General features: G+C 43.9%; 1 protein-coding gene across 1 annotated transcript in view; it reads right to left on the reverse strand.

Annotated features, from left to right (window-relative positions):
• Positions 1-27,683, reverse strand: part of ITGA1 (integrin subunit alpha 1) — a 249,680-nt gene that overhangs the window by 47,970 nt on the left and 174,027 nt on the right. The window contains exons 14-18 of the mRNA XM_073583398.1: positions 25,696-25,926; positions 21,274-21,404; positions 13,659-13,825; positions 13,435-13,568; positions 9,762-9,872 (exon numbers count right to left, since the gene is read on the reverse strand). Coding sequence (XP_073439499.1) covers positions 9,762-9,872; positions 13,435-13,568; positions 13,659-13,825; positions 21,274-21,404; positions 25,696-25,926 — 774 coding nt within the window. The remainder of the gene's footprint in view (positions 1-9,761; positions 9,873-13,434; positions 13,569-13,658; positions 13,826-21,273; positions 21,405-25,695; positions 25,927-27,683) is intronic.

The following is a 27,683-nucleotide window of genomic DNA, read 5'->3' on the forward strand; positions in this document are numbered from 1 at the left end:
GATAGTGTATAAAGATAAGTGTTTATAGATAAAGGGAAGCAAGGATTATTAGTATTATACGGTAGGAGGTAAGTAATAGTTAATGTTAGGTACAAGCCCACAGGTGGGAGGGGAAGAGTGTTAATAAAAGGAAGAGGGACTCCCTGGTTATCGGTGGCTAGGACTAAAGTGCAGTGGGCTGCTAGGGCCAACATGGGCCTATTACTTGGAGCAGTGGATTGTCAAACAACTCCTCCATGCGGATCCAGAGGCCCAAGACCTTGGGATTGATGCTGGGGCCATCGGCTACATTGCACCTGCAGGACTGCAGGAGAAGATGGACATGGATCCTCAAATGCGGAGGATAATGGAATCTGGGTGCACTGCCAACGGTGGAGAGGGATCCCTAGAGGTAGTGGAGAAAGCAGGAAAAGGGATACTCTATTGGGAATGAGTATTAGGGCTAAAGTTATATCCGGTACCTGAGGGAAAGGCTGTAACCTATTGTACTCTATCCCACATGCTCCACTGTAATAACTGTGAACTGTTCAGTAAAAATTTGACTGTTGAAAAGCACTTGGTTTTCCCTAGATTGTGTCCGGTGGTTCGTGAAGACGGAAGCCTGGAGTCAACGGAGGCCTAAGGTCCACAAGTGAGCGTGATGCATCCCACATATGACAGCACACTGGGTCAGGGACAGGATTTTCCTGCATCATGCCAGAGCGTCTAGGAGCAGCAGCTCGCCCACGACTACCTCCCTCGGGCACCTTACAGACACATTTAATACTGGATATCAAGAGGGTTTTTTATTTTATATATGAATATAAATAATCCATGAACTTTCCGATCCCCTGATCTTTTCTGATAGATAATGTGATAACGTCCTATCTGCAGGTCACTCCATGTAAAAATTATATTTTCTGTGCAATTTCACCCCTAAAAAAATCACTCCAAATTGCCGACCACTGGGTGTGGGTGTCTTAGATTTGTCCGGTCTCTAGTCTCAAGTGTATTTTGCATCTAGAAGCAGATACAATGATGGATTATAGGTGGGGAATGGGTCTTTGTGATGTCCTGTCTCTCAATAAGGGCATAATAAAGAAATTTGTATCCCGTTCAGGGCAGGCAAGCCATTGTAAAATGTGTTCTGAGAAGTAAAGGAGAGAACATTCCAGCACTTATAGTTCTGGCAGAATGCAGATGAAGTGGAACCACCCATTCATAAAAAGTGAATGCCAAGTTGCAAAGTATAAGTACTGATATTGATCCTGCATGTGTTATACTGCTACATGCACTAAAGGCAGTTTTACCTTATTGTGAGGGATGAAGGCAACTAGGCCACACTTTTCTACAGGTTTTCTGTCAAAGTCCATGAATGTGTGGAACACACTTGAGAATACTGACCTACAATGCACGCATGGTGGAAACGGAGTCCTGACACTCTTATGATCAGAGCCATTATATCAGGAATTGCTCCTCATACAACTCTACTTAAAAGGGTTGTGCAGGCTTGTGGATAAATGCTGTAAAGTCTGCAGTCACTGTATGTCACTGTAGACTTGTGAAACCTCATAGTGCGCACTCTGTATGCTGTCATAATTCTCTGATGTCGAAGCCGGAAGCAGGCAATAATGAGACTTGGGGCGCAAGACATCTGCATGCTGACAGGTTTCTTTGGTGCCAACATCAGGAACAGGCGATCAAGGATGCAATCTGCATATTTACAGCCACATTCCGACTAGACGTGTCCGACATCTCTCAGTTCACTTGTATTGAGTGAGGCCATACACGTCTAGTTGACACGTGCCCGCTAGAAATGAGCAAATGTGCCCGGATAAGGTGTTATCCGAGCATGCTTGTGCGCTAACCGAGTGTTATTGGTGTGCTCGAAAAAAATGTTCGAGTCCCTGTGCCTGTATGTCTCGCTGGCAGTGGCGGATTAAGTGGACTATGGGCCCGGGGCTGTTCATAAAACCTGGGCCCCTGTACCCCCCTTCCCATCTGAGCACTGCGGTCCCCGTGCGGGAATTGACAGCCGTACGGACCGCAGCACTTGGTTTGCTGCGGGTCCATACGGAAAACCCGCCACCATTCCACCACGTGTGGACATGGCCTAAAAAGACGTTGCACATAAGCTGTAGGCCTACGGCCAATACGCACAAAATCGCCCAACGTGATCCTGGCCATAGGGGATCCACTTTAATGTCCCCACTTTAATTTGAAGTCCCCTTACTTCATCCATTGCAGTCCCCTATCACCCACTCACTTCATCTGCAGTGCCGCTTCATCATTTGCAGCCCCATATCCCCCCTTCCATTTTATCATGTGCAGTCCCCTTCCCCCCCAACTTCATGTGCAGCCCCACTCCCCCATCATCATGTGCAGTTAATTTTACCCCCACATCATGTGCAGTCCCCCTTACCCCCACTTCATGTGCAGTGCCCCTTACCCCCAATTCATCATGTGCAGTCCCCCTTACCCCCAATTCATCATGTGCAGTCCCCCTTACCCCCAATTCATCATGTGCAGTCCCTCTTACCCCCAATTCATCATGTTCAGTCTCACTTACCCCTTAATTTATCATGTGCAGTTCCCCTTACCCCCAATTCATCATGTGCAGTCCCACTTACCCCTTAATTCATCATGTGCAGTCCCACTTACCCCTTAATTCATCATGTGCAGTCCCACTTACCCCTTAATTCATCATGTGCAGTCCCACTTACCCCTTAATTCATCATGTGCAGTCCCCCTTATCCCCCACTTCATCATGTGCAGCCCCACTTATCCCCCACTTCATCATGTGCAGCCCCACTCACCCCCCCTTCATCATATGCAGCCCCACTCACCCCCCCTTCATCATGTGCAGCCCCACTCACCCCCCTTCATCATGTGAAGCCCCCACTCATCCCCCCTTCATCCTGTGAAGCCCCCACTCACCCCCTTCATCCTGTACAACCCCCGTCACCCCCCTTCATCATATACAGCCCCCAGTCACCCCCCCGTCATCATATACAGCCCCCAATCACCCCCCGTCATCATATACAGCCCCCAGTCACCCCCCTTCATCATATACAGCCCCCAGTCACCCCCCCTTCATCATATACAGCCCCCAGTCACCCCCCCTTCATCATATACAGCCCCCAGTCACCCCCCCTTCATCATATACAGCCCCCAGTCACCCCCCCTTCATCATATACAGGCCCCAGTCACCCCCCCTTCATCATATACAGGCCCCAGTCACCCCCCCTTCATCATATACAGGCCCAGTCACCCCCCCTTCATTGTGTACAGCCCCCACTCACCCCCTCCCCCATTTAATTCATTTTATAAATAAAAAAAAATAAAAAAAGTTCCCCATACTTACCTCACAGCCGGCTCGCTCCCCAGCAGCGCCTCTGCTTTCAGCATCCTCCGGGACATGTCGGCGCGTGCACGATGACGTCATCGCGCACGCCCGACATCTGACCCGGAAGTACAGCCGGAGGGAGCCGGAGCTGAGCAGCCGTCAAGGTGACGGCCGTGCACCGTGCGCCGTGCACAGCTCCCGGCCCATCATAGAATGTGACGCGGGCGGCTGTCTGCTGCCGGCGGCGTCACAGCACAGGGCACGGCCGGCCCTGTACAGGTGCTGGGGGAGCAGTCCGGGGGGCATTTGCCTCTCTGCCACCCGGCCCAGCCCGCCCCTGCCCCTGGGCCCCCAAAAAACCTTGGGCCCGGGGCGACCGCCCCATCCGCCCCTATTAAGATCCGCCATTGCTCGCTGGTGTTTATTGACGAACAGCAGTGAGACATGCAGCCTCAGGGTCTCGAACATATTTTTCAAGCAGACAGAAGGCACTTGGTTGGCACCTGAGCATGCTCAGATAACACTTTATTCCAGTATGTTTGCTCATCACTAGTGAACAAAAGCATGCAAATTGCATATTTACAATCATGCAGCCACCCGCTTCCGGTGCCGGCACCAGAGAATCCTGACAGCACTTAGTTTGAGTGCTGTGAGGATTCACAAGTCTGCAAACTTTAACGCTAAGCCTGCAAAACCCCTTTAATGAATCTTAACAGCAGCTTCACTTAGTTGCAGTGACCTCAGCCACTCGGTATTACGCATCAGTAATGTCGGAAATGGCTTTTATAAATATAGGAATTTCCTGAGCATAAAAAAGGAAATGTTCACTTCCACATCCATGGGTGCATGACGCTTACCGTAGACACTCAGTGCACAGTACGAGGCTATAGTGCTCAGTGTTAAGACTACATTTTATTTGCACTTCATTTCATGTAGTTTAGCAATTTAATCAGTAGTGTAGCTACCGGGGCAGAGTGGGCAGTTGCCCTGGACCTCGCGCTCTGAGGGGGCCCACCTGGAGCTATGCTACTGTAACTGTATCGGCGTGCACAGAGCGCCTATACAGTTACGTTCTGCGGCAGAGCAGGGAGACTCGATCCCCCTGCACTGCCATCTGGCCACTATGGGACCCTTGAGCAGGGGGGAACCCCGGTGCCAGCAGTGGTCCCCCACCAGTCATCGCAAGTTCAACTGTGTCGGCTGGATGCCGATACAGCTGGCCGCATTGATGAGAGTGGGAACAACAAGCTCCCTTTGCCATCATTCCCTTCTCAGCATCTGACGTCCCTGACGCAGACACTGACAGTGGGCACTAATCTGCGTCCGCTGTCTGGAGATGTCCAGGCTCTCAGAGCAGTAGAGGAACAAGGAGGAGAGGTGAGTATTGGATGTATTTATTTTTTATGGGGGTGCTTTATATTATACAGATTCGGCCTATGGGGGGTGCATTATATTATAGAGTCTCTCTATGGGGGTGCATTATACAATATAGAGTCTGCCTATGGAGAGTGCATTATGCAATATAGATTCTGCTCATGGGGGAGTGCATTATACAATTTAGAGTCTGTCTATGGGGGGGCATTATACTATAGAGTCTGATAATGGAGGCTGCATTATACTATAGTCAGCCTATGGAGGCTGCACTATAATATAGAGTCTGCCTATGGGGGTGCATTATACAATATAGAGTCCACCTATGGAGAGTGCATTATACTATATAGAGTTTTTATCTATGGGGGTGCATTATACAATAAAGTCTGCCTATGGGTGGTGCATTATGCTATATAGAGTCTGCCTATGTGAGTGCATTATACTATAGAGACCTATAAGGAGTGCATTATACTATATAGAGGTGTATGGGGAGTACATTATACTATATGGTGGTCTATGGGGGAATGCATTTTACTATATTGAGGACTATCTAGGGGACCATCATGCAATGTTGAGATTACCTTGAGGGGGCCATCATGCAATGTTGAAACCATCAAACAGTTTGGGGGCTACTAAGGGGTCAGTATACTGTGTGGGAGGTACTATACAGTGAGGGGGTATTATACTGTGTGTAAGAGAGCATCATACTCTGTATAGGGGAACTGTACAGGGTGAGACTCGGGACATTATTAAATGTAAAGTGGGCACTTATTGTTAAAGGGACACACAGAAGGCACTATTACTTTCTAGGTTTCTAGGAGGCAAAATGTGGGCACTGTTTTCTAGGGCACTTGCACATGGCATTGCTACATTCTAGAGGGTTTCTTTAGAATTTAGAGGGCACCCAGTACCACACAGCAAGTGCAGTAATAGGGACACATATAGCAGCAGCAGCTCAGCATTGGGGTATCAGGTGCAGTAATAGGGACACATACGGCAGCAGCGGCTCAGCATTGGGGTATAAGGTGCAGTAATAGGGACACATATGGCAGCAGCCGCTCAGCATTGGGATATCAGCAGGATGAGGAGTTTGTGCAGGTTGGGAATAGTCCCATTGGGGACCGTGCTGAAAATATGAGACGTAAAATGTGTCTTTGCTGTAATCTCTGCAGCCGAGTCCTGGCTGGAAGAAGTTGTCATGTCGGTCTGGGACAGATGGAAAAGACAGGAAAAGTGAATGACTTGACCAGAAAGAACGTCAGCTGTAAGTCATCATCTATAACTGTACTGTGATCACTTTCAGTATTTTTCGCTTTGTAAGACGTACTTTTTTCCCCCAAAATTTGGGGGGAAAATGGGGGTGCATCTTACAAAGAGGACATGCCTTACCATAGGCCGTGATCAGGGGGCGTCCGGGTGTCCGGTGGTTGCTGGCCTGTGCTGACAGCACCGGGCACACACACATCACCGCTGGGCATCGGAGACACCCACAGCACCGGCCAGCAAACGCCGGACACCCGGAGAAACCCGGCAGCAGCACAAGACCCTGCAGCAGCACAAGACCCCCACAGCAACGGCAAACATCGGAGCACCCCCTCATCCCTGAATGCGGCCTGCCACATGAAGCGCCTGCCTCCTCCAGCAGCGAGCCTGGGACCCCGCTACACCGCAGCCACCAACCCCGGTAAGCAATAAGATGCAAGCATTATAAGAGGCACCACAATTTTATTAAAAAATATTTTTTTCTTATTTTTCTCCTCAAAATTTGTAGTGCGTCTTATAATCCTGAGCGTCTTATAAAGCGAAAAATACGGTATATATTCTGCAGGATTGATATCTACCACTGACCATGTGGCGGTAATATCAATGTTGGTCATGGTATAGAGATTATTTTCAGCAACAGCACAGTCATCTGCTGAGGTTCTCCATCCACTATTAGGGTGCGTCACCCAGTTATAATCAGGGTTAACTGGTTGGGGGCCCACTCAGAAGTTTTGCCCCCGCCCGAACCAAAACCCTAGCTACGCCTCTGAATGTAATCCACTGGTAATCTTGTGCAACAAAGGATCAAGTTCCTAGGGGATTATATTATATCCGTTGTACTGATGTCACGTATGTAAGGTATTTTCGTTAGTTCTGACATTGGTCCACAGTTACTTGAATTTAAATAAAGACTATTTCATGCGATTGTGACACTTCTACAGTAGCAGATACTATAATACTGCAGAACTATGGCACCACGGTCAGTCAGACGTTAAACACGTTATCTGAGTAGAACATGAGAAATTGTTTCATTATCAGGACATTCATTTGTTCATATGGTGATTATAACACACCAATAACAGGAGGACTGAATCCTTCTAGTCATTGACAGAATAAGATATAATACACCAAATATCAGACTGATAGCACAACATCTTTAACCCATTCCCAAGCAAGCCATTTTCCACTTAGCAGATGTAATACATTGCATGTGCGTATACTGAGGATTCATAAATGTGCAATGTAATTTGTACTTCGCTACCATCTACTGTTGGATTTACAGACAGTGGCATGCACATAAAAAGCCATCTTACACCACGTGCCCACATCAGGAAGTACCTGTCTGAATCCTGCTCATTTAGGCACTGTTCACATGTTCAGGTTTTAAATGCATTAGATAGGGACTGCTCCGTTAAGGGTTACCGTGACGAGGTGGAGTGGCTTGGTATACATTTTTTGCAAAAAATGTATCGACTAAATACCCTGTATTTGTTATCATCTTATTGCTAGCACTAGCTGGCTACTGTTATATTTTCTACTACAGAGTATTTTTGCACGTTTATCATTCTGTGCTTTCTTTTTGTGTTTCAGTCAGTGGGTGGTGTGAACACTGTCCGACCGACCTGACTGTCCGACCGACCTATTCACATTTGTGCATGTCACATGTGTTTTTATTCCATTATTTCCTTGCTTATGCATGGTTTGGGAGATTCCCACCCTTCTCTTGTGTGGCATGCACATAAAAAGCCATCTTACACCACGTGCCCACATCAGGAAGCGCCTGTCTGAATCCTGCTCATTTAGGCACTGTTCACATGTTCAGGTTTTAAATACATTAGATAGGGACTGCTCCGTTAAGGGTTACCGTGACAAAGTGGAGTGGCTTGGTATACATTTTTTGCAAAAAACGTATCGACTAAATACCCTGTATTTGTTATCATCTTATTACTAGCACTAGCTGACTACTGTTATATTTTTTACTACAGTGTATTTTTGCATGTTTGTCATTCTGTGCTTTCTTTTTGTGTTTTGGTCAATATATGTATATGAACGTTAGGTGAATAAATTTAAAAAGAAATGTCTGGAAGGAGCATCCCAACTCAGCGCACACACACATCCTGTGAATTGGTACAAACCAGTGTAGTCCTGTCTAGTCAAGGCAGAGGAATGAATCTCGGCTGTTTCCTGAATCTATTCCAGTCCATGCTGAGGGGGACATCACCCTCCACATAGTCGCCTCCATAAAGGAGTGAAGTCTTTAACAATCAGGAGAGATAAGACTGAAAAAATGCTCTCCTGCCTACTGGTTTTCCTATGTGCTTCTGGCCAGAACCAGTCCAATTGTGTCTGCCACTGCCCCTCTGCAACATCTGGCACCTCACCCATGGCTCACCGCAATTGTACTAATTACTAATTTGAGGGCCATTTGTGGGGCCATCATACTATTTGGGGGCTATCATACTGTTTGGAGGACTAGTGGGTCATTATACCAGTGGGGACTATTATAGTGTGTGCAGGCAATTATATAATTTTTTATTTTTTTTATTATTTGTTGATACATAAATATCTATTTTTTTTTGTTTCTGTTTTACGTATTAATTTTAGTTTTTTGTTTTAATTGTTGCATTTCTGATAGCTCACCGCGGGTATACAAAGGGTTAATTGACATTATTTTATGCTTCCATCTTATTGGTCACTAGTAACCCTATTTAATATGTCACTTCCTCCACTGTCTGTAAATCTACCTGAGGAAGGTAGCGGTCTGCTACCAAAGCGCATAGTGATTTAATAAAAGGTTTGTTCACCACTATCCTATTGCAGTGTGCTCTATAGCCATAGTGCTCCTTAAATTGACAACATATATATTTATTCCATAAAATGTTGATATTCCCCTTAAGGAATTGTGGCTGGAGCAGCTTCGGGCTACATAGAGTATCTCTAGGAGTAGGACCTGAAGTGACGTCACATCCTGTGAAGTGGTATCACGTGACTGCATCTTGTGTCCATGTGACCAGACCAGGAAGCATAGCACAGGAGCAGTTCCGGAGCAACACAGCAGGAGTATACGGAGACGTCAGCAGCCGAGGTTGTGTAGAGGGGTGCACAACCCTTCCAGGTGTGAGGCTAATCCCCCCACTTTCCATTGAAATATCCCCAACAAACCACCTGCTGCTTCTCATGCTGCGCTCTTCCATGTTCATTGCATTATATAGTGTGGCGGCCACTATACTGTATGGAGGGCTATGTGGGGGGCATCATATTGTGTAGAGGGCTGTGTCAGGCCAATAATACTTTGTGTGTGGGACAATGGGGGCCATCCTACTGTGTTGTCGTCATTGTGGGGTTATCATATTTTGCGGGGGTTGTGTAGGGTCATCATGCTGTACGCTTGGATGGTTCTGGTGAGGAATTCACTGTGAGGATATCTTTCTGTGTTTGGAGGTCACATTTGTTGGCATCATACTTTATGGGGCAATGAAAGTAGTATCTTAGTGTGTGGGAATGCTAAGGGGCTTTAATAGGGGCCTAATTACTCTGTAAGGCCTGCAAAGTTGTGGATTACGCTCTTATGTGACCCCGCCTAATATTTTTGCTTCTTATGTGTGGTAGGTGGTTAAGGGAGGGAGGAAAATTAGTACTTCTGCTATGGGAGCCCCATGATTTCTGTGAATGCCCCTGGATTCAATAGAACAGCGGCACTTAACATTTTTGGTGTAGACAATTGGGTCAAATGACAAATTCCGCTCCAAATTTTACAACATCAGCACATACAAATCTGAATTAAAAATTATCAAGCACTTACATAGAAATTTACAATATTGGGGCGTTCTTGGCTCAGAACTGGACCGACTTCTGGATCCTTAAAATTGAACTCAACCGACACATTAATAGAGTTTAAAAAATCTGGCTTCTCCTATAATAAAGTGCAAAATATTATTAGTGGGATTATTTTGCTGACATGTTTTACAATGTTGCTTTCCCTGGCTGATTTTTCATTGTTAATATTTATTGTGCCTCAAAATACAGAACCCCCCTTTTCAAATACCCTATAAGCTTCTACTCTTGAGCACCCACATACATTACCTAGAGAATACATCAAATACAAAGAGTGTCTTTTGGTTTCAAAATGGACTGTGTAAGTCTTCTTTTCTCTTGTGGGCGCTGGAGTAAAATTGAACACTTGCTACCAGGTTCAAGCAGAGATCATAGCAGGTTGCTATACTTAAAGAGTCACTGTTGTTTTAAGCAAGTTTATAATGTGAAATTTGTTTCTTTCTCCTCTTGGACTAATCTTTCACTCTCAGTTCATCTGCATGTAGTGAAGACCGACTTTCACATTAACAACAATAGACAGGAGATGACAGTTGGTGTTCTTAAGATTCTATGAAGAGGGAGGAGCCAGAGGCAGACACAGATATTCTACTGCAAGTTCTCCTTTTATTTTTTTTAACCCTTGAATTGAGAGTGAAAGATCAATCAAGGTGGAAAAAGAAGCAGCTTATTCTGATAAGATAAATTGCAAAGTTGCTTGTTTTCACGTGTACTATTGATTTATGGGATAAAAATGAAAAAGAAGGTTACTCTACAGGATGGGCCATTTATATGGATACAGCTAAATAAAATGGGAATGGTTGTTGATATCAACTTCCTGTTTGTGGCACATTAGTATTGGAAGGGGAGAACTTTTCAAGATGGGTGGTGACCATAGCGGCACACCATTGTTTTTCTTGTGAAATTCTCAATAAGTTTGATGTGTCACATAACCCTCTTTCCATTGAAAAAAATAAAATTGGATCCAAAATGGCCGACTTCAAAATGGCTGCCATGGTCACCACAAAAAACCTCCAAAAAATATTTTTAGGATCAAAGACAAAAAGAAAACCAAGGTAGCAACAAGAATAATGATCCCTAAAACTTCACTTTTAATCAATATTTAAAATCTGGACAATCCCAGTTCATAGGGACTAGGGTAATATTAAAACAGACACCAGACAAAGAATAATAACAAATGCTCCGGGCCACTAAACTCGCCCTAATAGGCCCTAGCAGTCCCTGCCTAACCGCGGAGGTTGGCACCCTAATTGTAGGCGATAGTGGCGCCCCCGCTCAACGTCGGTGACCCTAATACACCCTAAGAGACCCTAGTCCACGGCGAGGATACACAGAAAAACACAAACACACAATAAACACCCGAAAAAACCCCTGGTGGAGAGACTGTATAACGTCTCTAAGATATTTGACTTATCTCGTACTGGAATCATGGGCATATATACCCACCCTGAATAATATCTCGTAGTAAAAAAATACATACTGATATATAGCAGCTTTTGATGACTTATCTCGTAATAAAAAAGGCTTATGCTGCAAAAAAATGACAGACCAGATATAGCCCCCCCCCAAAAAAGGAAACAACGTTTAAATGAGCAGCTGAATTTTACTAGTTTCCTATAGGATGGTACTCGATAAACCTAGTATGCTATTTTTTGTGCCTATTGTGCTATTTTGTTATTTTTTATTTTTTATTTTTTCTTCTGGATACATAGAGGTGTCTCCTTAGGGCTCTGTCATGAAGACTAATGCTATAGTCCGTTTTTCTACCCATAAGGGATATCTATATATTTCTAGTTGATATCCTTATTATTACATTTGTTGGAGATGTCTTGGAATTTCTTTATTGAGTCATTGCTTTATTAATATTTCTCGTAATGTTATATGATTATAATATTATATTCTGTAGCGATTATCTAAATTATGAACTGTTACATTATTCCACCTTATGTTTTGATACAATTCTGGTGATGTAAGACGCGCTGTATAGGAAGCGCAAGTTCCGGGGTATGAGTCCGGAAGTGACGCCGCCGGTGTATGGTGGATAGGAGACAGGATGTTGTCCATCAAAACTCTTCCCCACTATGTGTGATCATTGCGGAAGTGACGTTTCTGGTGTCTCATGCTTCTAAATCCCCTCCAATGAGACTATCGCTTATACCACACGTGATCACGGCGCGTCACCGGAAGTGATGTCACAACTAAAACGCGGTAAATATGAGCCTCAGAGACACGGAAAAGACGCCGCACATTGCACTGATCTTTTGGCCGGGGTGATGGAATCCCCTTTTCTTCTTTGCCCCTCATGAACCCTCAGCATTTAGGAGGGGGAAACGCGTCGGGCTGGGCCTCCTATCTTCTGATGGCTGATAAGTATTAACAATTTCATAACGCTGACAGACTTATTGTTTGATGGATGGCAAAGTGTTTTTGTATTAGGGCAACCTGTTAATCAGGGAATGCTTTTTATTGCCGTCATTGTTTACATGTAGGACTATTATGTCCACTATTCATGACTTAATAAGCGTTTTGTACATTATTTTCATGCCACTAATCTCCACCTGGTGGATATTTTCTGTGGTTATTTAACCTGAAGTGCTTGGATTGTGCATTATTGTGGCTGCACTTTTATGGTTTACTGTATAAACGTTTTTTCCTTTTTTGGGGGGGCTATATCTGGTCTGTCATTTTTTTGCAGCATAAGCCTTTTTTATTACGAGATAAGTCATCAAAAGCTGCTATATATCAGTATTTTTTTACTACGAGATATTATTCAGGGTGGGTATATATGCCCATGATTCCAGTACGAGATAAGTCAAATATCTTAGAGACGTTATACAGTCTCTCCACCAGGGGTTTTTTCGGGTGTTTATTGTGTGTTTGTGTTTTTCTGTGTATTCTCGCCGTGGACTATGGTCTCTTAGGGTGTATTAGGGTCACCAACGTTGAGCGGGGGCGCCACTATCGTCTACAATTAGGGTGCCAACCTCCGCGGTTAGGCAGGGACTGCTAGGGCCTTAGGGCGAGTTTAGTGGCCCGGAGCATTTATTATTATTCTTTGTCTGGTGTCTGTTTTAATATTACCCTCGTCCCTATGAACTGGGATTGTCCAGATTTTAAATATTGATTAAAAGTGAAGTTTTAGGGATCATTATTCTTGTTGCTACCTTGGTTTTCGCCATGGTCACCACCCATCTTGAAAAGTTTCCCCCCTCCATTATGCTAATGTGCCACAAACAGGAAGTTTATATCACCAACCGTTCCTATGTTATTTAGGTATATCCATATAAATGGCTCACCCTGTATATATAAACCATTTTGCAGTACATAAGGCCCAGATTCATAAAGACCATCAAATTTCATGCCAGTCTTGAAGAAGGGGCGTGTTGAAATCAAACACTAATATTTCTGGAGTAAGAAATGCCACAGCTCCTCATGAATTAGAATATTTATGGCGTCATGCCCCAGTCGCACACCAGTCTTGCCCATTTTGAAGGAGTAAGTGGAAACTGTCATAAAAAAAATCCAAAATTGGCAACATTCTTATACAACTAATGCAAAACCATTGCGACTTTTTCAAACAATTTGTGCCAGAATTTGATGAATCGGAGCCATGGTTTTAATACCAAGCTACACATACTACTTGCCACCATATAGAAGTCATGGTTCACACATTTTCCACTCCGTAAGATAAAGCCTTGTATCATCCTTCCATTTGATTCAGTGAAAAGACCCCGGGATAGAAAGCGATGTGAATCCAGAGTAATTTTGTATTCCAGGTCTGCAGACAGAATTAGAAACATGTAAAAACATCATCACTTACAAAATTTACTACGGTAATTTGCTTTTGCTCCTCTTGTCTCAGACTCACTGATTTTTTCCTGTTTACTTGTCCCAGATTTAATTACGATATTAAAGCAGTATCTAGAAGAAATGCAGACAGTCTCCTTGTTGTTCCTATGGCAGTTTTTATGTTCCATATTGATGACATTCGGGGTAAATACTGGATTCACTTCCACCTCTGCAACATCCCGGGACCTGAAGAAGGGATGCAATGTATTTACGATGGAATATATTAAGATAAAACATTGGTGCTAATTTTTCCCCGGTTACTTATGCACCTTTAGATAAAGTGAGACCTATAATCTAATAAAAAAAACTTCCAAAAATTTTGACTGTTTCTTTGAGGGTTTGCATTAGTTCATGGAAAGAACATGCCTACAACTGTGAACATTTGGTTTTCTTTTTATTGAGAAGCAAACAAGAAAGAGGACCAAATAACTGAAAACTTCAGTGTGCATAACTATTCACCCCCCTAAAGTCAGTACTTTGTAGGGCCTCCTTTTGCTGCAACTACAGCTGGGAGATGCTTTAGATAAGTCTCTATGAGCTTTCCACATCTTGCCACTGGAACTTTTGCCCATAACTCAAGGAAAAATGATAATTACTTACCGGTAATTTGATTTTTCAGAGCCATGACAGCACCGCACATGAGAGATGGTATCCGCCCCCATGAACAGGAAACCTGTAGCAGAGATAAAAGAAGGGGGCGGCGCCTCTCTCCTCAGTTTGTTTCAGAGTATGCAAGGTAACTGCCTTATTAGTTGACATGTATTATTTACGTCACTCTTACCACCTTCTTTTGATATATTATCTATTATATATTTCTATATATCTTTCCCCATATATACATATATTTGTGCACCACACAACCATCACCAAGATAGGGCGGGAACAATGCGGTGCTGTCATGGCTCTGGAAAATCAAATTACCGGTAAGTAATTATCATTTTTTCCCTTCCCCATGACAGCACCGCACATGAGAGGAAAGATAGCAGAGACTCCTAGGGTGGGACAACAGCAGATAACACTTCTCCCCAAAGGCAAGATTTGAGAGCCCTAGGTCTAACATTTAGTGTTGGAAGAAAGTGGATGGTGGAGACCATACTGCTGCTTTACAAATCTGTTCTACAGATACATTTGCCCTTTCGGCCCAGGATGTGGCTATGGCCCTTGTAGAGTGAGCCGTTACACCCTGTGGGGGAGTCTGACCTGAGGAAGAGTAAGACAGTGAAATAGCAATACGTAGCCATCGTGCAATGGTTGATTTTGAAGCCTTTTTTCCCCTGTTTGTCCCCTGGAAGGACACGAAGACTATCGCCATAATTTTGCGACCTCTATATATTGGAGTAGGCAACGTCTGACATCCAAGCAATGAAAGGTTTGCTCTCCCTGGGATTTTGGGTTGGCATAAAACGAGGGCAAAATTATTTCCTGGTCCCTGTGAATTTTGGAATTGACCTCCAGGAGAAAGGCTGGGTCAGTTATGATCACTCTGTCATCCAGAAAGATAGCATATGGGGGATTTACAGAGATAGCTTGCAGCTCACAGACACGTCAAGCTGAAGACAGGGCACCAGGAGTACTGTTTTCAATGTTAATGCCTTTACCGAAGTGGAAGCAATAGGCTCAAAAGGAGGAGGAGATGTTAGGGCATTTAACACTAAATTTAGATCCCAGGGAGCTACCTTAGTCAGTAATTTGAGGGTCTGGTTGTGAAGGAGGCTCAAATGAACCTATAGACCCAAGGGTAATCGGCAAGTTTTTGGTCAAACAACGCACCCAGGGCAGATACTTGCACTTTTAGGGTGCTCGTGGACAACCCTCTTTCTAGCCCTTTTTGGAGGAATTCCCGTATCTCTTATTTAAACTTCCTGGCTCGTTTTGGATAACTGTCAGCCTGAGAACTCCAGGAACCTTTCCCAAATTTTTTGGTACTTGATTGAGGTTACTTTTTTCCTGCTAGCGAGCAGGGTGGTCACCAAGGGCCTGAGGATCCCTTTGCTAAAAGGAGTCCCCTCTCAAGTTCCATGCGGTGAGATGGAGTCTGTGCACTTCTTCAAATGGCATAGCTATTCCTCTGGAGGTACAGCATCCAGTGTAGGAGCTTTTTTTTTTCAAATTTTCACATACTTCTTTATCAAACGGGTATTTACTTTTAAGTGTTTGTGGGGAGATTGTGACCTGAATGCAGTGCCTTAGAACGCTCGGCCATCCTGACCGTGGGAAGGGAACCTTACGTTCCTTCCTTTCTAAATTATTAAACATAAAATCATGTACTGTCTGCGGCTCCCTAGGTGTTTCAATCCCCATGGTAAACCTGACAGCTTGCCGATATCTTTGGACAGAAATAAAGGTGATCTTCTTCCTCGTCTGAGGAGTCCAGGTCTGAGTCATCAGAGGGCTACTCTCCCAGCTGTTCCTCCGAGTCCTCCCATTTGAATCTCTGTAGGGGGTGGGGTTGAGGTAGGTTTGGCAGAGCAGAGCGCAGTGTGCTGCTTTGTTTTTTCCCCATCCCGGATAATAGTTTTTATATTCTGCAGTAGGGATGGTGATTTTTTTTTTTTTTTTTAACATGACCCGTGACCTATCAATTTTCAGCTAGTCTCCCATTCTGGTCCGGGCCCAGTCTTAAGCTGCTTAGCAGCCACCCAGCTTTAAGCTGCTTAGCAGCTGACACCTGATGAGAGCATTCATGCTAGGGAACACATGACAGAGGGCATCACTACTCACACATTTGTGCCTTACAAAGGCACTCACCCATACCCCCTGGGTACTACGGTAGCCTCCAGGTCTTCCTCTGTTGTTTGCACTTCAGGTACGGTGTCCGCCATGCTTTACCAGCTGCTGCCACCGCCTGCGCCTTGTTTCATTATAATGGGGGAGCTGTGTGCGCGCTCCTGGATCATCTCCCTCCCGGAAGTGTCCAGTACACCAGCTGCCCCCGGCGTGTGATGTCACTTCCAGTGCGACCGGAAGCTGTCCCCTATTCAGTCTGCGCCAACGTCGTGATGGGCACGCCTCCTCCCAGCCCAGCCTCCAGACAGGAGCAGCCACCGGGGCATCCAGCGGGGGGAATGCGCGGCACTGACAGTCCCCCCTTGGCTGGGATTACAGGTGCCCGCCACCGCGCCCAGCTGTCTTTCCCCCCATATGGACCTCGGCCTCCAGACAGGACTTCATCAGAGGGGGATCCCCCTGGAGGTATGAGACCTGCCACAGGCACCTGCAGGAACAGGAAACCAAACTGAGAAGAGAGGTGCCGCCCCCTTCTTTTATCTCTGCTACAGGTTTCCTGTTCCTGGGGGCGGATACCATTTCTCATGTGCGGTGCTGTCATGGGGAAGGGAAAAAACTGCTCTACCTCCTTCAAAGTATGGTTTCATCTGGTAAATAGCAACCTTCAAATCTAACCACAGATTCTCTCCAAAACATCTATGTCTCCCCTTAAACTTCTCCAGTGTTGCTTTGAGTCATTGTCTTGTTGGAAGATGAACCTCCCCCCGGCCTCAAATCACTGACAGACTGAAACAGGTTTTACTCAATAATATCCCTGTATTTCACACCATCCAACTACTCCTCCTTGACTAGAACATTTTTCTTGGCCCTGCATCCCCACAGCATGATGCTGCTACCAGCATCTTTCACTGTGGGGATGGTGTTCTTGGGGTGATAAGCTGTATTGGTTTTGAGCCAAAGATAGTGTGTACCTTGGTGGTAAAAAAGTTCAATTTTGGTCTCATCTGCTCCATACATGTCTTTTGTATGTCTTTTGGCAAACGAAAAATGAGCCTTACAATTTTTGAGTGTAAGTAGAGGCTTTTTTTCTGCCCACTCTTCCATAAAGGCCACCTCTATTGAGTGCATGGTTTATTGTGGTCGTATGGACAGATACTTCAGTTTCCACTCTGCAGCTTCTTCAGTATTACCTTTCGGTCTTTGTGCTGCCTCTCTAATTAATGATCTCCTTGCCTTGCTGGGAGGTTTGGTGGGTGGCCATCTCTTGGCAGATTTGTTACCATGTTCTTTAAATTTTATGAAAATATATTTGATGGTGCTTCTGGGGATCATCAGAGATTTTTATCACCAAACCCTGACTTGTATTTCTTAACAACTTTGTCCCTGGCATGCTTTGAGATCTCCTTCGTCTTCATGGTGTTTGGTTAGCGGTGTATCTTGCTTAATGGTGTTACAGTGTCTGTGGCTTTTCAGAAAAGGCAAAGTGTATATAACGACAGTCCAGGTGACACTTAGATTGCACACAGGTGGACATCCTTTCACTAAGCATGTGACTTATGAAGGTGATTGCTTGCACCAGAAATTTTTATGCGCTTCATAGCAAAACGAGTGAATACAGATGCACATGCCAGTTTTTATTTATTTGATCCTTTAAATTTAATTTATGCCTATATTTTCTCACTTCACTCCACCAATTTAGACTATTTAGTACTCATGCATCACACACAAATCTGATTACAAAAATATTTAAATTCAAGTTGTATGTAACAAAATAGGTAAAAAGCCAAGGGGGTGAATACTTCTGAAAGCCACTGTAGCTGCTGCTATTTAACACAATGCAGAAGATTGCTTCTGCCAGAGATGGCTCACATGACCACAGGCATGGCCAGACAGGCTTCCCCATAATGCCTTAAGGTCCCGTCACACACAGCGATCTCGCTAGCGAGATCGCTGATTTTGTGACACATCAGCGATCTCGCCAGCGAGATCGCTGTGTGTGACATGGATCAGAGAGCGGCCCCCCTGCCGGGTATCACTGATCGTGCTCGAGCGGCCTGGGCCGTTTTTCCATCGATGGTCTCCCGCTGCCCAGCACGCATTGCTGAGTATGGCAGCGAGAGACCAGCGATCAGCGACGCTGGACGCTGGTTTCTAATGTAAACGTTGGGTATCCAGGAGTCGCGCGGCTCCTGGATACCCGCTGTTTACCTTGGAAACTGGCGTACATGCTGGTTTCCAAGGTAAACGTTGGGTATCCAGGAGTCGCGCGGCTCCTAGATACCCGATGTTTACCTTGGAAACCAGCGTCCAGCGTCGCTGGTCCTGATCGTTGGGGCTGTCTATGTGACAGCTCACCAGCCATCAGCCTAATGATGTTCCAGTGATCCCATCCATGTCGGATCGTTGGTGGGATCGCTGGGACATCGTTATGTGTGACGGGGGCTTTAGAGCTATCACATCAGATTGCATGACATAGCCAATCAGAAGGGACTATTGCAGCCTGTATAAAAGCAGAAATAGGCAATGCAGCAGCCATTTTGAGGTAAATCTGAATAATGAGAGGATGTCATAGGTCACAACTTAGCCAAAGAGGGAGAAAAAGCCATAAAAACCAGTAAGCAAATTTTACAGGCAGTGTGTATTGTAGAACAACAGTGAAGAAGAGATGTACAGCCTGTGAAGAAAAATAAAATAATGCAAATATTTAATTGATAAGGAGAAGAGCGTAAGAGAGCTGACAGAAGTGATTGAGAACGGTTGTAATGCAGTTAGCAGCTGCTGCAATTTTAAATATTCATTTTTTTCCCTTCTTCATGCAGATGCAAGCCGCCAATATTGCGCAGCTATTTTCTTTGGACGTGTGTCCATCATTTCTTTTTCAGTCCTATTTAGAAAAATAGGAATTGTGATGGAAAACAGAGTTAATTCCAGTGTAGTGAAAGCATGGTAAAAGGAAAAAAGGGAATTACAAGAGATGAGATGATGTGAAAGAAAAAAAAAAATCATACCATAGCATCTGGCAGTAAGAATGTGGGAACTGCAAGTAGCACAATTATCACTGATAACAGCTGTCCAGGCATTAATATTACTAAGCAGAGGTCACAATTGGCAAGCATGTGAGTGTGGAGAAAAGCAGAAGACTTTATGAGACACCGTATAAGGCACGTCACAGTGGGATGATGTTACGCTGCACAGTGACAGTCAGTTTGAGTCAGAGTTCTGCACAGTCCTCAGCTGATGCTGTAAGAATGAGTCTTTCGCATGGTAGACTTTCTATGCCATCAATGAAAAGTAATCACAAACTGGAGAAAAGGACGATGAGATGCAAAAGAATACGATTAAAAAATGAATCTTTATTAATATTAATAAAAAAATATGGATAAAAAAATCATCAAGTGTACTGGAACCACAAATCCAAGAACACAGCCAAAGGGACTCTCGGTAAGTACCAAAGAAATGTATATATGCACTAAAAGTATTAAAAAAGATTGCTCACAAACAAAATGTGATAAATTAAGTGCCAAGTGCCCAATAAAGACAAAAAATAATAATGGAGCCTAATACAATGACCAACATATCCTACAATATACATATGCTCACAAATCACAGGGTAAATACCGCTTCAAAATAAATGTAGCAATAGTATTTCATATTCATATCTGAATCAGGCAACACGACGGAGCATGAGAAGATATGTGCAAATCGCTAATGTGCAAAAAGCTAAGGATACAAAGTAAGACAACTTCAAAGAATATATGCCAAAAATCATATGCAGAAAATACCTATAAATTGCTGAAAACGCAGGTCCCACAGCAGCGTGTTCTCACCCCGACAGCGCCGTTTCGCAAATGCTTCCTCTAAGGGGGGGGGGGCGCATATATTCTTTGTGGTTGCCTTACTTTTTTTTTTCCAGGGGTCGGCATGGTCCCCTTGGTTCAAGTGAAGGTAAATCTAAATGCTTCAACGTTTAAGACATTTTGGACAATTGTAGCTTCCAACTACGTGAGAACACTTTCGGGGATGGCCATTTTCTATTCCAGCGTGACTTTTCCCAGTACACAACGTCTAATCTTAGAAATACTATTTTAAATAATTGGGCAAAAATTCCCACAGACACCCTCTAAAATTTTGTAAAAGGCCTTCGCAGAAGAGTGGAAGCTGTTATTGTTTTTAATGGACACATTTCATATTAAAGTCTATGACTTTAGAATGGATATCATCAAAGCTCCTGTAGGTACAATTTGTAGGTGTCCCAATACTCATGTCTTCAGAGTGTAGTTCTACTGATTGCAGTGAATTCTACTTGATGTTCTGAACTAACCCATGAGGCCATGCTCTGCTTGTCTCGGAGCTCCGGTAATTCCCCTTACACTTATACAGGCACTGGATTGAGCCATTCAGCTGTAGGCCACAAACGTCTGCACAGGAACAGCTTTCTCCGGTCACTGCCTTTCTCTGCAGAATCTCCTTCCTACGCCATCCTGACCAACAATCTGACACCCTCTGTGGCCCAACACAGGTACATAAAAGGCAGCTACAGCAGCAGCTCCTCTTTCTGTCTATACATCACAATTTCCGACATCTTGGACCTCGTCATGTCTGATCCTGTAAGCACTGTCAAAAGATTCTGAAAACTGAATATAATGTCATCTACGGCAATAAACATGACTGGCCACTACATTTCTTATAGTGCAGGCAGAGAATTCAAGCTCTGGGCTTTGCTAATAAATATTGATATCACCTGTTAAACAGAGCACATTTGTGGAAGTAAGCTTTATAACGTGGGTGGTGAAGACCCCTAGGCATTATTCCATTTTGTCTTCTGGTTGTAGTCCCCGGTGGAGCTCATAAATTTACTACTGGGTATAGTTGGACTGTGCATGTTAAAAAAAGCCATTCGTACTTACCAAAAAAGTGTAGCACCTCCAGCTCCTCCAATCGTTACATCTATTAGGCCATCTCCATCCAAGTCCATCTCACCATGTATGGACTGACCGAAAAACTTAACCTTCTTTCCATCACCACCTGATGGAATGTGCTATTAAGGGTATGAATAGGGAAATATAATGAAAAAACTAAAATAGGTTATGCTTTCTGTTGCATGCACATCACTCAATATAGTTAGTACAAAGGAACATGAGTTCTTTGGAATCCTGAAGGGATTTTACTCAGGGCGACAATTAAACAAAGTCTTATGCAGTGGATGTGACGTCACAGTCATCAGACATGCAGTTAGATTACACTGCTCCAGCAGAAGTTGATCATACAGTTTTATTCAAGTAACTTTCCAACACACTAAATCACTTTTCATCATACAATGCTTCCAGCAACATACATGGTAGTCTTTTCACAGACTATTTTGCTCCACATACAGTGTCTTAACAGAGTAGCACAGGAGGGGGATGAGTCCTGTACTTTGGCTCTCTCACTTTCTTATCTTGAGGAAACAAAGATTGCTCCTGCCTGCCCTGACTACTCTGAACAAGCTAGTCTGTATAGCTTATCTCAGTCCAGTCTGACAGAAGACTTTCCCTGACACAGCTTTCTCTTGGAGGCCCCGAACACAACAACAACTTTCCCAGAATCCACTAGGGCTGAGCTAACCACTCCCATCTCCTGTAACCATTTTAAGTCCCCTAGTTGCTAGATGATTCTCAATTATTAATGCAGCTTCTAATTGACCAATTTCAACTCTACAGTCACGGCTAAACATTTTGAGACCGACACAAATTTTGTTTTTCACAGGATTTGCTACTTCAGTGTTTTAGATATTTTGTAAGATGTTTCTATGGTTATTGACTTACACTTATCATTTCATATGTTTTTAAACTTTTATTGACCAATACTTCAAGTTTTTGAAAGAGACTCAATATTTACAGCGCAGACCCTTATTTTTCTTGAGTTCTACAATTAAGTTCTTGGAATTTAAACCAATTTCTATGTTTTTTTCTCTAAGGATTGACTAAAGGTTCACAATCGGATTGAGAGAGTTTCCTGGTCATAGACCCAAAATTTCAATGTATTTTTCACCAATCCACATAGTTATCACTTTTGTCTAGTGACAAGGTCTCCATCATACCGGAAAAATCATTGTTCATAACCAAATTACTCCTCGATCATTGGAAGAAGTTGCTCTCGGAGGAGGTTTAGATCCTATTCTTTATTCATGGCAGTGTTCTTAGGAAAAATTGTGAGGGAGCCCCCTCCATGGATGAAAAGCCCCCACACATGAATCAATCATTCTACTTGTCTGCTGCAATCCAATCCTGTACTTCCCACAGACTCATATTCTGTAGAAAGCACAAGGTTTGGACTACAGACAAATGAGATAAGGTTAAATTCTCTGATGAAGCCACCTTCAGACTATTTAGGACATCTGGAAGAATGATTGTCCAGAGAAGATGAGTTGAGCGCTACCATGAGTCCTATGTCATGCCATCAGAAAACCTCCTGACAACATTCATGTGTGCAGTTACCTTTCATCCATAGAGGGGGCTCTCTCACAATTTTAATTAAAACGACCCGAGGAAACGGTTATACCGCGAAACGTGTGTCGGGGCTCTCCTGCACAGCGGTGGGTTTAAAGCTGCAATGATGGGTATGTTTTACACACTGTGAACATCCAGGGCTTAGTACCTTAACCAATGGATTTTGTGCCCCTCACTTCACTTTATTATTCATGTTGATCGCATCCACATGGAATGTCACATTTGAAATGTGGATTCTGGAGGGTGTTCATTTGTCCTCAGTGTCTTTCTGCCTGCCCTTGTTGTGTTAATTTATACACACCCTCGTTTGGCTTGACACCTACTTTTGTGCAGGGTGCTTTTTGTATCAGGTGACGATGATTATGCTATCTCATTCTATTTATTTTAAGCCTGTTTGTCTTGTTTCCACCATGCTTTTTCAATAAACTATATTGTTACATTGTAGCTTTGGACTCTGAGCAGCGGGAGACCAGAGATGGAAAAACGGCCCAGGCCGCTCGAGCATGATCAGCGATAACGGGCAGGGGGGCCGGTCGCTGATCCTCCATCACACACAGCGATCTCACTGGCGAGATCGCTGATGTGTCACAAAATCAGCGATCTAGCTAGCGAGATCGCTTAGTGTGACGGGACCCTAAGAGCAACTTCTCCCAACCATCAAGGCGCAATTTGACAAAGAACAATGCATTTTTTTGAGCATGACAGAGCACATAAGGCAAAAGTGGTAACTAGTGGTTCAGAAGAAAACACTGACTTTTCGAGCTCATGGCTAGGAATCTCCCAATGAGAACCTGTGGGCAATCCTCAAAAAGTAGATGGACAAACAAAAGCATAGAAATGTTGTTAAATTCCAAGCACAGTCTGTTTGCACCATGTGCAATGCCTGTCTTTTCTTTGGCTAGACTTTATATTCATGTGGTTCTCCATGGCTGAGCGTCTACTAGCTGGTCTCTTGGCAAACAGTAAGGTTTTTAATATTAGACTTAGGACTGTCCCAATTGGGGTCACCACGAAGTGGTGGGATGGCTTTTGCATTTTTGTAATAAAAATTATGTTAACTAAGTACCATATATTATTTTCATGCACTATTGCTGTTTATTTATTTACTGCAGGGTATTTACTTATGATTCTGTCTGTTTTTTTCAGTTCAGTGGCCAGTGTGAACGTGTGTCTAAATGCTGCATGCACACCAGTTTGTATCCCAGTTCATTTCTTTAGGTTTTTTAAACTCCAAGCAAGAATGAGCTGCCATCAGTTAGTATTTGGCCTAGAAGGTGATACCCAGCAGGTAAGGGCAAATTGAAGCTGTCTTGAAAAATAACAGTGAGCACTATAAATATCGAGTCTTTACATAAACTTTGTATTTGTGAATAAAACTGTAAAAACCTTTGACATGATTAGGCTGTGTGCACACGCTGCGGATTAGGTGCGGATCCATCCGCGCAGATTTTGTAAAATCCGTAGGTGAAACCGCAGGTCAAAATACCTGCGGTTTTACCTGCGGATTGCTCTGCGGTTTTGCCCTGCGGTTTTTCATCTCCTCAATGGAGGAGATGGCAAACCGCAGGAGAATCCGCAGAAAGAATTGACATGTCAATTTTTTCTGCGGATTGAAAACCGCAGATAATCCGCGCGGAAAATTCCGCACCGTCTGCATTGCGGTTTTTGATTCCCATAGGGAGTCATGCTACTGTACACCGCAGCAAAATCCGCAGCGTGTGCACACAGCCTTATAGTTGTATATAAGTAATCATAATAACATTCAACTAAAAGATCTAAACATATTGAATTAGCAAACTTTGTGAAAACCAAAATTTATGTCACTGAAGAAAAGGTTGGCATTCCCTCCACCAGGATGAACTCATGTTCTTTATTAAAAAATCATATGCATACAAAGACAGCATTTAAGATGTTAATGATACAGGTGAGGTGAGTTGTTCTGTTTGCCTGTGGACAACATTTTTTTCTGTTTCAAAACTTTTGGCCATGACTGTACACTCAAGGTGACCATCCGTACCATAAAAATAAGCTTTTGACCAGTATTGATTTTGGTAAATATGCTTTTCACTTGACAAGCCAAGAGCAGTCTAGACTGGGGTCTCTTTTTTTACGATGTTATTCAAATGAGCCAAGATTTGGGACCAGATCTGTATGTTAATGATCAAGGGTGGACTGAGGCTGCTTTCACATATCTGTTTTTTGGCAACAGCCACAATCCGTCAGCTGAAAAACTGATGTGACGGATTTGTTTTTTCACCGGATTCGACTGCCCTACCTGGTAATAATTGGAGCATGCTCATTTTAAAAAAACGGAATCCGACGCTGGATTCCGTCATTTGATGGACAGCGACGGATCCGTAGCCCATAGGCTTCCATTCTAGCAAACGACGGACGGCGCCGGATCCGTGGTTTGTCGATGGAGACAGAAAAGTTACTTTGTCCGTTGTCTCCGGCCACCAGACAGATCCGGCGAACGATGGATGAAACGTGCGGCCATCCGTCGCAATCCATCGCTAATACAAGTCTATGAGAAAAAAACGGATCCGGCGGCATCCTTTGCCGGATCCGTTTTTTCAAAAATAGCCGGATTGCGACTGATGTAAAACAACTGATATGTGAAAGCAGCCTGAGAGTGATCGCTATCCTTTGCCCAATTGTGGTCATAAGAACCTTACAGGTCACCATAGTTATTATATGCTTGAGTCACATCACTACTTGTAAAAGTGAATGAACCCTAAAGGAATGTGCATTCATGATAGGTTTATTTTATAAAATTAGCAATAAACTTATGTCTTTTCTTGTTAGACCTGTCCCAGTGAGGTGATTAGATTTTACACATACCTGCGCATAGTCTCTCTTTATAGATTTCCTACTTCCGTGATAAATATATACAGCTCCTCTGTGATCTCCTTCTAATGGAGCTCCTACGGCCACATCATTAAATCCATCAAGGTTGAGGTCCTTGATTGAAGCTATTGCTGTCCCGAAGCGTGCGCCGCACGGCTCGTTCTTAGCGTCGTCTTTACAAGTTTGGTTCCGAGGTTCCAAAGTCATTTCAAATTTGAATGTTTTCTGCGAACACAAAATATCTGAATTCATCTACTCCACAGTCAGTACATACACAACCAGACTACAATCACACTTTTATCATTCCTTTTCTAGGAATAGGAAAATGGAATTAATGTCAAAAGCAGATTTCTTGCATAACTGATGTTAACGGTTGCAGAAGGAACCTATTGATTATAATGGTGTCTGTCCAGGTTCCGTCATGTCTCAATTTTTAGAATGCAAGAAATAGTTCTGCATTATGTTTTTTTTATACTGTCCAAAAGATGGACACCAGATGGATCCCATAGTTATCAATAGGTTCCATCTGCTTTCATTTGCATCAGTTATGCAATCGGTCATAACCAGGGCCGTGACAAGTGGTAGGCAGGGCAGTCACCTGCCTAGGGCACCACCTCTTGCCTTCCTGAGGGGGGAAGTATGTTAAAAAGAATTGGTGAATGGCTGCACCGCCTGGCTCCTTCCTGCAGCCGCAGACATTCAGTGCAGTGACGGCTGGGGCACAGGCTCCCTCACTGCCCTCAATTGTATTCACATCTGTCAGATGCGAATACAATTGCTGTGTGCGCCACCCAGAACAGGAGTAAAGGAGCTATAATCTCCCTTTCTCCGCTGGGAGCTCCAGCAATACGCAGGCCACGTTTGGCCTGCGCCTTTTTGGAGATGGTGCTCACAGTTGAATCCGAATGGTGCGATAGAGTCACGTCATTGTGCCGTCTAGCACCAACGGCTGTACTTACATTACTGTGCAGAGGGGGCATACAATGAGGGGCTGTGCAGACGGGGTTAATAGAAAAAATGGAGGGCCTGTGTTGATGAGGGGCAATAAAATGAAGGGCTCAGCAGATAGGGGGAATAAACTAAGGGGCTGTGCAGATGGGGGGAATAAACTGAGGGGCTGTGCAGATTGGGAGAATAAGATGAGATGCTGTGCCTATGGAGGGCAGTTAAATGATATGCTGTGCAGATGGGGGGAATAAAATGAGAGGTTGTGCCGGGGGGTTCATGAAATGAGATGCTGTGCGGGAGCCATGAAATGCGGGGCTGTGTGTTTGGGCCATGAAATAATACTGTATAAGGGGCTGTGGAGGTCATTATACGGGGGGCTTTGGTGACCCTACTGGATAGGGGCCATGGTGAATATCATACTGTTTGAGGGGCTGTTTGTAGGCCACAAACATTGACAATCCAACACAATGGGCAACACTTTGCTTTCCAAATGTTTTATTTGAGTTTCAATAAATGGGGAGGATGGGGGAGGAAAGATGGGGAAAAAAAGGGGGGGGGGAAATGTAAAAGGAAAGAAGGAAAAAGGAAGGACAATAAAGTCCAAATATAAAGAAGACATAAAATGAAACAAGTTAATGCAGAAGCATATTATGCAGTGAATTATTACAAAGGTAGGTATTTAAGCATATAATATATTAATACATCTGTTCCAAAGACCCAAACACAAGGGGCCTTAGGCAGGTGCACTCTGGGTGAAGACTTAAGAGAACAACTCCAGCCATCTAGACCATTATCTAGAATATTTAGCAAATTGATCATGCACATTCGCAAATTTCAATTCAAAAGAATGATGAAGGCTAAGTTTGTCTATAATTTCATTAATTTGTGGGGGTTTTGGGTTTTTCCAAAGAAAGGCAATACTATGTTTGGAGACTAGTAAAATGTGTATAATCAATAGCCTGTTAGAAGTATCAACTTTGTCTGCGTCCAGAGAAAGAAGGGCCAGACGAGGAGACAAAATAAGTCGTGTTCCT

Source organism: Dendrobates tinctorius, unplaced genomic scaffold, assembly GCF_039654945.1.
Source record: "Dendrobates tinctorius isolate UK_male_01 unplaced genomic scaffold, ASM3965494v1 ptg000078l, whole genome shotgun sequence".
Classification (NCBI taxonomy): Eukaryota; Metazoa; Chordata; class Amphibia; order Anura; family Dendrobatidae; genus Dendrobates; species Dendrobates tinctorius.